This window comes from Neoarius graeffei, chromosome 23 (genome assembly GCF_027579695.1).
Source record: "Neoarius graeffei isolate fNeoGra1 chromosome 23, fNeoGra1.pri, whole genome shotgun sequence".
Lineage (NCBI taxonomy): Eukaryota > Metazoa > Chordata > Actinopteri > Siluriformes > Ariidae > Neoarius > Neoarius graeffei.
This window is the reverse complement of record NC_083591.1, coordinates 46,227,845-46,239,478: the sequence shown is the minus strand read 5'-3', so window position 1 is coordinate 46,239,478 and position 11,634 is coordinate 46,227,845. Positions and strand designations below refer to the sequence as shown.

Genomic DNA, 11,634 nt, shown 5'->3' with positions numbered 1-11,634 from the left:
GAACACACACAAAACATAGGTTAATCACACTCAGGTGAAGCGATTCTGCCACTTACCTTCCCCAACTCCGCCCTCCTGTCACAGACCGGCGCTTGACCACGATCCCGCTGCCACAAATATTAACAGTTTTAACAGGTATAACCCTCAACTGTCCTCATGGGGCCGTCCTTCACAGGAGCGGTGCGATAAAACTCCGACCAGACACAGGGCACCAGGATGGATCAAGCAGGTCCGAGGGGCAGAAGAGGCCAGCATCTCAATCCCAGGATCAACATGTAACTCAATTTAGTTGTCAGTGATTGGCCATGTGCTGGACCGTGGTGATCAGTGATTGGTTGCAAGCGATTATCAATTATTATTCATTGTTATTAATTCAGGCAGGGGCGGCACGGTGGTGTAGTGGTTAGCGCTGTCGCCTCACAGCAAGAAGGTCCGGGTTTGAGCCCTGTGACCGACGAGGGCCTTTGTGTGCGGAGTTTGCATGTTCTCCCCGTGTCCGCATGGGTGTCTTCCAGGTGCTCCGGTTTCTCCCACAGTCCAAAGACATGCAGGTTAGGTTAACTGGTGGCTCTAAATTGACCGTCGGTGTGAATGTGAGTGTGAATGGTTGTCTGTGTCTATGTGTCAGCCCTGTGATGACCTGGCGACTTGTCCAGGGTGTACCCCGCCTTTCACCCGTAGTCAGCTGGGATAGGCTCCAGCTTGCCTGCGACCCTGTAGAACAGGATAAAGCGGCTAGAGATAATGAGATGAGATGAGATGGTTCCTTTAACTCAGCGGCCCCCAACCCCCGGGCCGCGGACCGGTACCGGTCCGTGGGTCATTTGGTACCGGGCCACACAGAAAGAATAAATAACCTGCACTATTTCCGTTTCATTCATTATCTGAGTCTGAACAATGTTTGATTTTGAAAAATGACCGGATTCTCTCCGTTACATCCGTCTATAACTCACGCTTGACCAGAGCATGTGAGCGGAGTGGAGCGGCGAGAATTTCGGTCCTCGCTCACGGAGGTGGTCGCTCCGCTCGCTCCCCGCTCAATGTCGCACCATGCCGCTTCGCCCGTTACCGCTCAGCGCTCCACCAAGATTGCATCCCGCTCCAGTCCACGCTCGCTCAAAAAATATGTGCACGCATGCGCTTAGCGGACGCGGAGCACTTCCCGTATCTCTGCCCTCTGTCCCCCGCACTTTTTACAGCCATTACAACCACTTAATTAATTTTTAACATGTGGAAACGCGTTTTTCCGAGCCGCCTCTAAACGCATCATGAGCAGGCGGAGCGCAGGTGGCAAACAAACACCGCTGTCGTTCATTCTGAGCCACGTTGGGCATGCTTCAGACTCGTGATGTGAGCGGTAACAGGGCGAAACTGGAGCGGGCCATTGCCTCGCTCCATCCTTCCCATCCTTGAAAAAAAAAAATCCTGCTCCGCGCTCTTTTCAAAATTCGTCCGCTCCGCTCACATGCTCTGCTCTTGACGCATGTCAAGACGCTTATCTCAGCGACCAAGAATGTTGGAGAGAGGACATTACTCACGTTATGTTGCTGACGCGATGTTACGAGGATGCTGCTAATAAAGTTGCATACGAGTACACAGTGGATTCACGTTTATTACTATATTTAGAAAATACCACAGTTTATCCACCACACCTTAAAGCAGGGGTGCCAGGGTGAAATTGGTAAGGGGGCCAGATTTTTTTCAAGTGGGACCTTGGGGGCCGAATTACACTTTTGGCCTGAAAAGACCAGACACTAACTCAACAAAAGGACATTATTTTATATGATTTTTGAAGGCCTATACGCCCAAAAGGAATTGTAAAGCTATAGCCTCAAAATGAGGCGCACAATAACATGGCAGACAAAAGCAATTTACCCTCTGAAAATGTAACAGTCTAAGCATGCAAGTAGCCTACATTTATAAAAAAAAATGCTCCAGAAATGGACTAAGACACAAATAACAAGTGTAAACTGTAAATGACTTAGATCAGATTTATTGATCTTGCACATCAAAAACATGTCAATGCATAGGCCTAATTAGGCCAATTAAAACGATTGGCAAGTAGGCCTAAACGAGTCCAAAGAAAGAAGTGCCAGGGTAAATAATTCCACCAATAGGTCAAGTGACTAAATATCCAGTAGCATTAGTTTAAAAGAGCCAAATATGACTGAACATACCAATAAAAACAAACTACAGATGGCACATTAACTTTGCTGGTCAAGTCCCACATATATTTCCACACACCCATCCTGTTTATTCCCCCTCAAGCACACAGCAACATGGGGGAGAAATACCAGCTACATTTTACATGTGGAAGCCAGAAGTCTTTTACTTTTTACCAGCTTGTCGACACTGGGGGACAGACTCTGGGCAGTTGCTATTTTCATGACATCGTTGAGATGTCCATGGGTCAGAAGACTACGCAGTTTCGATTTATTAATATTCATTACTGAAAATGCCTGTTCACATAAATATGTTGTCCCGAACATACAGAGTATTTTACCGGCAAAGGCCGTGATAATTGGGTACTCTGGTGGCAATGACTGATAGAAAGATTGGATTCCAACAGATGCGTATTTATCCTTGACGAATGCACCCTCCGAAAATGGCTTGGACACTTTTTTGCGATCTCCCACGCGATGATGTAGCTCGCCTTCACTGCCCCTAACATGAAATAAAATGTACAACAAAGATATTGAGATACCCCTCTTTGAAAACAGCCGCATTTAACATTAAAGGAGAACTGAAGATCTCATCTCATCTCATTATCTCTAGCCGCTTTATCCTTCTACAGGGTCGCAGGCAAGCTGGAGCCTATCCCAGCTGACTATGGGCGAAAGGCAGGGTACACCCTGGACAAGTCGCCAGGTCATCACAGGGCTGACACATAGACACAGACAACCATTCACACTCACATTCACACCTACGGTCAATTTAGAGTCACCAGTTAACCTAACCTGCATGTCTTTGGACTGTGGGGGAAACCGGAGCACCCGGAGGAAACCCACGCGGACACGGGGAGAACATGCAAACTCCGCACAGAAAGGCCCTCGCCAGCCCCGGGGCTCGAACCCAGGACCTTCTTGCTGTGAGGCGACAGTGCTAACCACTACACCACCGTGCCGCCCAGAACTGAAGATGATGTATGATATTAAAACGAACCTTCATGTGTCTCTCGAGACTTTGAGAAAGCTGCTTGCTGTTTTTGAAGGTTTGAGGCAAGCTCATTTAGCTTTTCAGTCCTGCGTTGCCCGGTGAATTGGCTGTATTTGTCGGCGTGGGTCTCGTAATGTCTTTTGACATTGTATTCCTTCGGTACAGCCACTTGTTGCGAACAAATCAGACAAACAGGTTTTCCCCCTACTTCCCAGAAAAAGTATTTCTCTCTCCATTTTTCCTGAAAGATGCGACCCTCAGAATCAACTTTTCTCTTTTTAAGGCCCGGTCCCACTGGCCGATGGACACAAAACGTATGCAAAAAGGACACAGCGGACGAGCAAAATTTCGGGGGTGGCTCTATCCGTTTTCATCCGCTCCAGAAATGGACAAAATTGGCGAAAATTTGCGAAAATAGAACGGAAAAGAACAGACGTGGGTAGTATATAGCGGGGATGTTAAACGCATGTTCATAGGAAGCCTAGCGGATGGAAGCGGATGGAAGTGGATGACAGCTCCGAAGGGGTTACCGGTGATAACTGAGAAGCGGACGCATAGCAGAAAGAGCGGATGCATAGCAGATGAAGGGGATGCATCACGTACGCCTAACGGAAACAAAGGGGATGTTGCGCGGATGTATATCGGATGCAGACCGTTCACTGCGCATGCGGGGGGTATGAATTGCGTCTGCTCTGCGGATATAAAGGGATGCAGCACGCACGCCGTCAGCATAAAGCGGAAAGACGTGCTGGCCGCTACATCGATACATCTCTACTACTAGATGATTTTCTCCCCCTTTTTATACAAAATATCGATTGTCCGCTAGGTGTCCTTCTACATACTCTAGACATACTCCAGACATCCTAAATATACGAGATACATCCCAGATATAAACGCTTTGTCCGTTTTGAATACTTTATATACGAGATGCATACGCTTACATCCTTTCTATTTCCGTGCTACTAACGATGAATAGACGTTTAATGTACCTTATCTTTCCTCCCCCTTTCCGTTTTCAGCTGCAGCGGATGTGAGTTGCGAGGATGCCCAGATGATGCAGAGAGGATACAGCAGACGTTTAACGGATGATGACGGACATAGAACGTTTGTTGCTCGTATATGTCGCGGATTTACATCGTACACGGCGGAAAGTTCATCCGTTCTAAAAGTTTTGTGCAGCTCAAAACTTTTTGCGCGGATGAAATCACAGTGGACGGATGCTCGATGGATAGAGCGTATGAAGCACGTATGCAATGAGTACACAACGGATGCATAGCGTTTTCCAACGGATGGCAAAGATTTTTTTACGTTTTACATCCTCTTTGCATCCGTAAGTGCAGTGGGACCGGGCCTTTAGACTGTTGTTGCTTGTGAACGAGCAACAACTAGCCTACTCTACATTAAGTCCGGGTCATTGCACCTGCGCGTGCTGCAGCAAGCAGAGAGCAGCTAAAAATGAACCGATGGATTACACGAAAATGGAATCAAATTGAAACATTAGATTTAAAATCATTACGAAAAAAAACCACATTCGATTTTCATCTCATGTCATCTCATTATCTCTAGCCGCTTTATCCTTCTACAGGGTCGCAGGCAAGCTGGAGCCTATCCCAGCTGACTACGGGCGAAAGGCGGGGTACACCCTGGACAAGTCGCCAGGTCATCACAGGGCTGACACATAGACACAGACAACCATTCACACTCACATTCACACCTACGGTCAATTTAGAGTCACCAGTTAACCTAACCTGCATGTCTTTGGACTGTGGGGGAAACCGGAGCACCCGGAGGAAACCCACGCGGACAACATGCAAACTCCGCACAGAAAGGCCCTCGCCGGCCCCGGGGCTCGAACCCAGGACCTTCTTGCTGTGAGGCGACAGCGCTAACCACTACACCACCGTGCTGCCCCACATTCGATTTTTATTAATTTATTATTTAAAAAAAATAAAAGTCTCATGAACCACCGGGCCGGATGTGATGACCAATCGGGCCGTTACCATGGCACCCCAGCCTTAAAGGGTGGTCCGTGAAAATATTGTCTGACATCAAACCGGTCCGTGCCGCAAAAAAGGTTGGGGACCGCTGCTTTAACTGGTTTGGTATGTGAAAGGGGTTTAATAGTCCAGCGGTGGAGGATTCTCTGAACAATCTGGCAACCGTGGTTGCAGGCTGAGTAAAGCGGAAGAAGCCGGTGATGCAGCGGAAGAAAAAGGGCTCCTGGTTTCCGTGACTGAGACATTTGGTTTGTTTATTAGGAGTGTAGATTACAAACAGAACTGACAAGATGCCGCCGTGTGTGACTCTGGAGACTCGGATTTCCTGTGTGATGGAGAGTTTGAGCCGAGCGGCGGTGGCGGAGATCTGTAAACTGATCAGCAGCGAGTGTGTGGAGATGCGGTTAGAGATCCGCAGGGGCCGGAAGGAGATCGAAGCCCTGAAGGGGAAAATACGGGATCTGAAGAGAGAAGCGCAAAATCCTTCTGTGGTCGCAGTGTCTTTAACTGAGAATCAGCAAGATGGAGGTACTGTTGAGTTCGGACCTGCTGACCTGCAGGTATTTTTACTGATCATTCCTGAAGACCAGTTTCACTCAAATTCAGCTTTTCTGATGGGTCTAATAGGTTTATCAGCTGTCAACCTCTAACCCCTCCCCCCCAAACATCTGCAATATAATCTCAGTGGGTGTGGCCCATGGGCGTGGACACATGGGTGGCAGGTGCCAACCCTAACGTTAGTCTTGCCACCCCAAATGCAACCCCAGTTCACATGACAGCGGTTCCCACAGACTCGAAGGAAAAGTCCATCCCAGTGTTACCAGCAAGCAGATAATGAATGCTCAAGCAATTTCTCTAAGTGCCAGAACTAATCGGGATATGCATTTGATCCTCATGATCTTTGGCATTTTAAAATGACAGTAAGAAGGATTTTTTTTAAAGAAGAGAAAAATATTTTTATCAGAATTGGACATAATAGATTATATCTCTTTGGTCAATTTAGCTATTTACACCTTTACTACGAACCCCCCCTATAAAACTGTGGTAGTGAGGAGTAACCATGAAGGAAATGGTTATGGATTGAATAAGTAATTTTTATTATTTGTTAATATAACCCAAAAGAATACTCAGATATACAAGTGAGACAAACAATGGTGAGCAGTGATTTGTCATTGGGAACAATGTGGGGTTCAGTGATTTGTTGTTGGGAACAGTGGTGACCATGATTGGTTGATTAATGCAATGCTGATCAGTGATTGGTCTTTGGGAACAGTGTTGACCATGATTAGTTGACGTGAACAATTGTGACTGGTCATTGGGAACAAGCTGATCAGTGATTGGTCTTTGGAAACAGTGGGGATCAGTGACTTGTTGTTTGGAACAGTGCCGGTCAGTGACTGGTCATTGGGAACAGTGGTGAGCATGATTGGTTGATTGATGCAATGCTGCTCAGTGATTGGTCATTGGGAACAATGGGGATCAGTGATTGGTCATTGTGAATAATAGGGTCAAGGACTTGTTGTTGGGAACAGTGGGGTTCAGTGATTTGTTGTTGGGAACAGTGGCAATTAATGATTGGTCATTGGGAACAGTAGTGACCATGATTGGTTGATTGATGCAATGCTGATCAGTGATTGGTCATTGGGAACAATGGGGATCAGTGATTGGTCTTTGGGAACAGTGTTGACCATGATTGGTTGATGTGAGCAATCGTGACTGGTCTTTGGGAACAATGCTGATCAGTGATTGGTCACTGGGAACAGTGGGGATCAGTAATTGGTCATTGGGAATAATAGGGTTCAGTGACTTGTTGTTGGGAACAGTGGGGATCAGTGATTGGCCGTTGGGAACAATGGGGTTCAGTGATTTGTTGTTGGGAACAGTGGCAATCAATGATTTGTCATTGGGAACAGTGTTGACCATGATTGGTTGACATGAACAATTGTGATTGGTCATTGGGAACAGCGGGGATTAGTGATTTGTTGTTGGGAACAGTGGCGATTAGTGATTGGTCATTGGGAACACTGGTGACCATGATTGGTTGATTAATGGGGTGGCACGGTGGTGTAGTGGTTATGCTGTCGCCTCACAGCAAGAAGGTCCGGGTTCGAGCCCCGTGGCCGGCGAGGGCCTTTCTGTGCAAAGTTTGCATGTTCTCCCCGTGTCTGCGTGGGTTTCCTCCGGGTGCTCCGGTTTCCCCCACAGTCCAAAGACATGCAGGTTAGGTTAACTGGTGACTCTAAATTGACCGTAGGTGTGAATGTGAGTGTGAATGGTTGTCTGTGTCTGTCAGCCCTGTGATGACCTGGCGACTTGTCCAGGGTGTACCCCGCCTTTCGCCCGTAGTCAGCTGGGATAGGCTCCAGCTTGCCTGCGACCCTGTAGAAGGATAAAGCGGCTAGAGATAATGAGATGAGATGAATGCAATGCTGATCAGTGATTGGTCATTGGGAACAATGAGAATCAGTGATTGGTCTTTGGGAACAATGTTGACCATGATTGGTTAACGTGAACAATCGTGACTGGTCATTGGGAACAATGCTGATCAGTGATTGGTCATTGGGAATAGTGGTGACCGTGATTGGTTGATTGATACAATGCTGATCAGTGATTGGTCATCGGGAACAGTCGCAATCAGTGATTGGTCACATTATCAATCTTGTAATAAAATTCTAGTAGTAAAACTCTTGTTGTATTTGTTTTAATGTTTCCTGCTTAGATAACAGAGTTGATGATCCCACCACAGCGCCTGATTGCCCGAATGAAGAAAAGGATAAGAAAACAAACACTCCAACACCAATGAAGAACTTGCAGGAGAATGAGGTTCAAAGAAGCAGGGATTCTCTTCTGAACTCCACGGGTAAACGGAATCAGACGAGTAGATTTTCCCCATCTGAAAGTGGAGTTTCTCTGAAGGAGTCCCAAATCCTCATGGACTCCTTGGCCACTGAAGCTGGAGCCGACGTAAGAGGACTCAACACTGCGGCTATAAAGGTGGAGAGTGCGAGTCCACCTGTGTCCACAGCCCAGTGTGTCTCTGAGGTCTTTCAAGCTGACCATGAGCAATGTACAAACACACACAGCCGTACAGTAGGTAGGTACACCATCCCAATGGATCATGCAGGACCTTCACATATATGCACATTTACAATAATCTTTATACACAAGAATATTGAATTTTGTCTTAAGTATTGCAAGTTATTAAGTTGAACTCAGGTACAGATGACAGCCTTCAACCTTCAGCTTGTTTTCACCAAAGATCAGGAATCTTGAGTTAAAGGGTTTCAAAGAGTGTCCAGTACAAGAACTTTACAGTCCGAGGATGAGATCCTAGTTTGCATTTCCACCACTACTGTGGAACTGGGACAATTATGTGAAATAACATAAGTAAACCAAACTGCAAGCTGGACACATTTCATTCTTCACAGCACCACTGCAAACGTAAAATATGCTGAGTTTGTTGTCGTTAGGTTCCTGTTAGCTGTACCTTGTTTGCTGTTGAAAATTTTCAGACTGCGTTAACTGTGTAGTAAAGCTCAGTATGTTAAATCTGACCTCACGTTATTTTTTTTTTTTTAGGAGAGAACAGTAATCACTTTGGCTCTGCAGAAGAGCTTTGGCCCCAGTCTCATTCTTCACCACATTTGCAGAACAAACGTCTCTCTGAAGAAGAATCAAAGTACAAATACGAGACGGACTTTAATCATATAAACGGGCAGAGGAGCAATGACAGGAACCCTAATCAGTTGCTTCTAAAAGCTGAGGAGAACGAAGAGCCTTTAACAAATACAACAAGTGAACTGGCACTATGTGAAATGATGGACAGCGAGGCGTTGTCATGGCCGTCTTTGACTCCAGTGAACTATCCGGTAAGTGGTGGAGGTCCAGGCTGCTCGTCTATGCTGCAACAGGGTGTACATGCTACCCATCCTGAACAGGCTGCATTTCACATCGGTATGACTGGTGAGATTGCGTATACAGTTGAGCCTGAAGCAACACCGGTAGGAAGAAGAAATATACAGGACATGATTCCAACCACAGTGCTTGGACAGAACTCCACAGTGTCCACAATGCAGCCAGCAGCGAAGGTTTTGCCGATAGCTGACGTACAGCATAAGCTGTTCTCCTGCTCTTTCTGTCCTAAGAGTTTCCAGAGTGGTGCTGATCTGAAGAGACATCAGCGCATTCATACAGGCGAGAAGCCGTATGGTTGCGCCGTGTGTGGGAAGCGCTTCTCCCTCAGGGGGAACCTCGTCACCCATGAGAGAGCACACAGTGGCAGTAAGCCCTTTATTTGTCGCCATTGTGGGAGAGCCTTTGCCCATGGCTCCAACTTAAGGGCCCATCAGCGCGTCCATACTGGAGAAAGGCCTTTTCACTGCTCTCTGTGTGACAAGACGTTTGCTTGGTACCACCCTTTCAAAAGACACCTCAGCCTGCACTTTCTGAGTGGTCAAAACTCCTGATTTGTGTTCCTGTAACATTTTCAAGACCAGCTTTTGTCTTGCAAACCACCACAGGCTTTCAGACAAAAATGAACACTGAGTATAGTCTGTACCTCAGTGTATGTGACTGTGGTTGTGTTTTAAATGGGAAGTCCAAATAATGTGCTATAAAAGGCCTCGAATGAGTTTCGTAGCTTGTTAGAAAACACTGTCATAAATTAACTAACCTAATAAACATAATGCTTAATAATATATATATTTTTTGTCTGAGTTCATGCAAAGGAAAAATCCATCCCGGTGTTCCCAGAAAGCCGAAAAATTGCTCAAGAAATTTTGCTAGTCTTACAATAGTCTTGAGAGCCTTAAAGACATTTCATGACATTCAAACACATCCAAGATTTATTGGTTGTTTTTTTTTTTTGCATTGTAAATGTCCTACATTGAGGAAAGCACATTGCCACTGCCATCTTGCACTTTGTATGTTCGCTTGCTGTAGTTTGTGGGGTGCTTTAACCTCAAAGCTGTTTACACGTTCTCAACTTTTTAACCGTGGAAGCGGACATTCGGGAATTCTTCTTCCTAGGCACTTCCTTACGGTTGCTTATATGACCGTTGGAGCTTCTCACACACACAGGAGACAATCAGAATTCAGAGGCTAATCATTTCCATTGTCAGTGTCCAATTCATATTCATACATGTATTATATTTAACAGTTATTCCATGAAATCGAGTCGTACATGAGCTGATAGCTGATGAAATACGTAGCACCGAGTTGGCAATAAGCCAGGTATGACGAGATTGAGTGGAATGACACTTTTATTCTATCCACATTCACTGGATTTTGAGAAACAGGGCATTTTTATTTTTTGCAAATTCGATAAATAAAAACTTTAGACAAAATAATTTCTGCTTAGAATTTAAACAAACCGGCGAAATGACAGGAGCAATTTATGAAAAATGCTATAATAATTCTTGAAAAATAAAAAAGATACTTTTTATTCCATATTTTATTTTTATTTTCTTATGTTTTGGGGTTTTGTTTTTGAGTAGAGTTTTTATTTCATCCTCAGTTGAGTCAGAAAAACGCTCTGCCATTTTGTTGTTGTTCTTTAAGGTTTTTGGAGGTTGGCAAACCAACTTAAAGTTGCATTATTGCCACCGACTGGGCTGGAGTGTAGAACAGATGCTAATGGGGGCGGCTATATTCTTTCAGGTACAATAAAAACCAAAATGGCGGGGGATGTCGTGGCTCAGGTGGATAAGGCGCCATACCATAAATCCGGGGACCCGGGTTCGATTCCGGCCCGAGGTCATTTCCCAATCCCTCCCCGTCTCTCTCTCCCGCTCATTTCCTGTCCTTACACTGTCCTATCCAATAATAAAGGTGAAAAAAAGCCCCAAAAAATCTTATTAAAAAACCCCCCAAAATGGCGGCTTTGTTATCTACTCGCGGTATATGAGCTGATATCCTAGTAGTAGAGTAGCCAATCAGAGCGCACGATTGCTCGTATCCAGTGAATGTGGATGGAATAAAAATAAATAGGCAAACAAAAATATAACACTCTCACACACACACTTTTTGTACATAGTTTATTTGTGTGTTTCTCCAGGTTACTTTTTTTTTGGGGGGGGGGTGTCTTTAAAGCATGTGTTCTGTGAAGCATCTCTAGGTGGAGACATTTCACTGGATATTAAAAAAAACCCTTCAAAATTGGTTTGAAAATGTTACATGTACAAGGTTTATTCATGTTTAATATTATTAAAACTAATGCTCCTAATATCCATGAGTTCAAAATTTGTTTTCCTGTATGTTTGGACATTTTAGCTTGCCATTTATTATTTTTGTTTTGTTTTTTGTTGTTTTTACTGTATCTTACATTTTATTACGCAATGATTTTTAAAAAATTAACGTGACCTCTTTATTATGAGTGTGAAACATGCTTTTTAAGTAAGCATGAGCAAAGAGATGGCACAGTTTCCCTCACAGATAACAGCCAAAATACAAATTCCTTATTTCTAGGGAAAGGCTGGTATTT

The 11,634-nt window shown here is 45.0% G+C and overlaps 1 protein-coding gene across 1 annotated transcript; it reads left to right on the top strand.

Moving 5' to 3' along the window:
- The first annotated feature begins 5,343 nt into the window (after window positions 1-5,343).
- On the top strand, window positions 5,344-11,378 carry LOC132871767 (transcription factor hamlet-like). The gene is made up of 3 exons (XM_060906257.1): window positions 5,344-5,681; window positions 7,873-8,247; window positions 8,733-11,378. The coding sequence occupies exons 1-3, from the start codon at window positions 5,444-5,446 to the stop codon at window positions 9,617-9,619; spliced, it is 1,500 nt and encodes a 499-aa protein (XP_060762240.1). The 5' UTR covers window positions 5,344-5,443; the 3' UTR covers window positions 9,620-11,378.
- The last annotated feature ends 256 nt before the right edge of the window (window positions 11,379-11,634 follow it).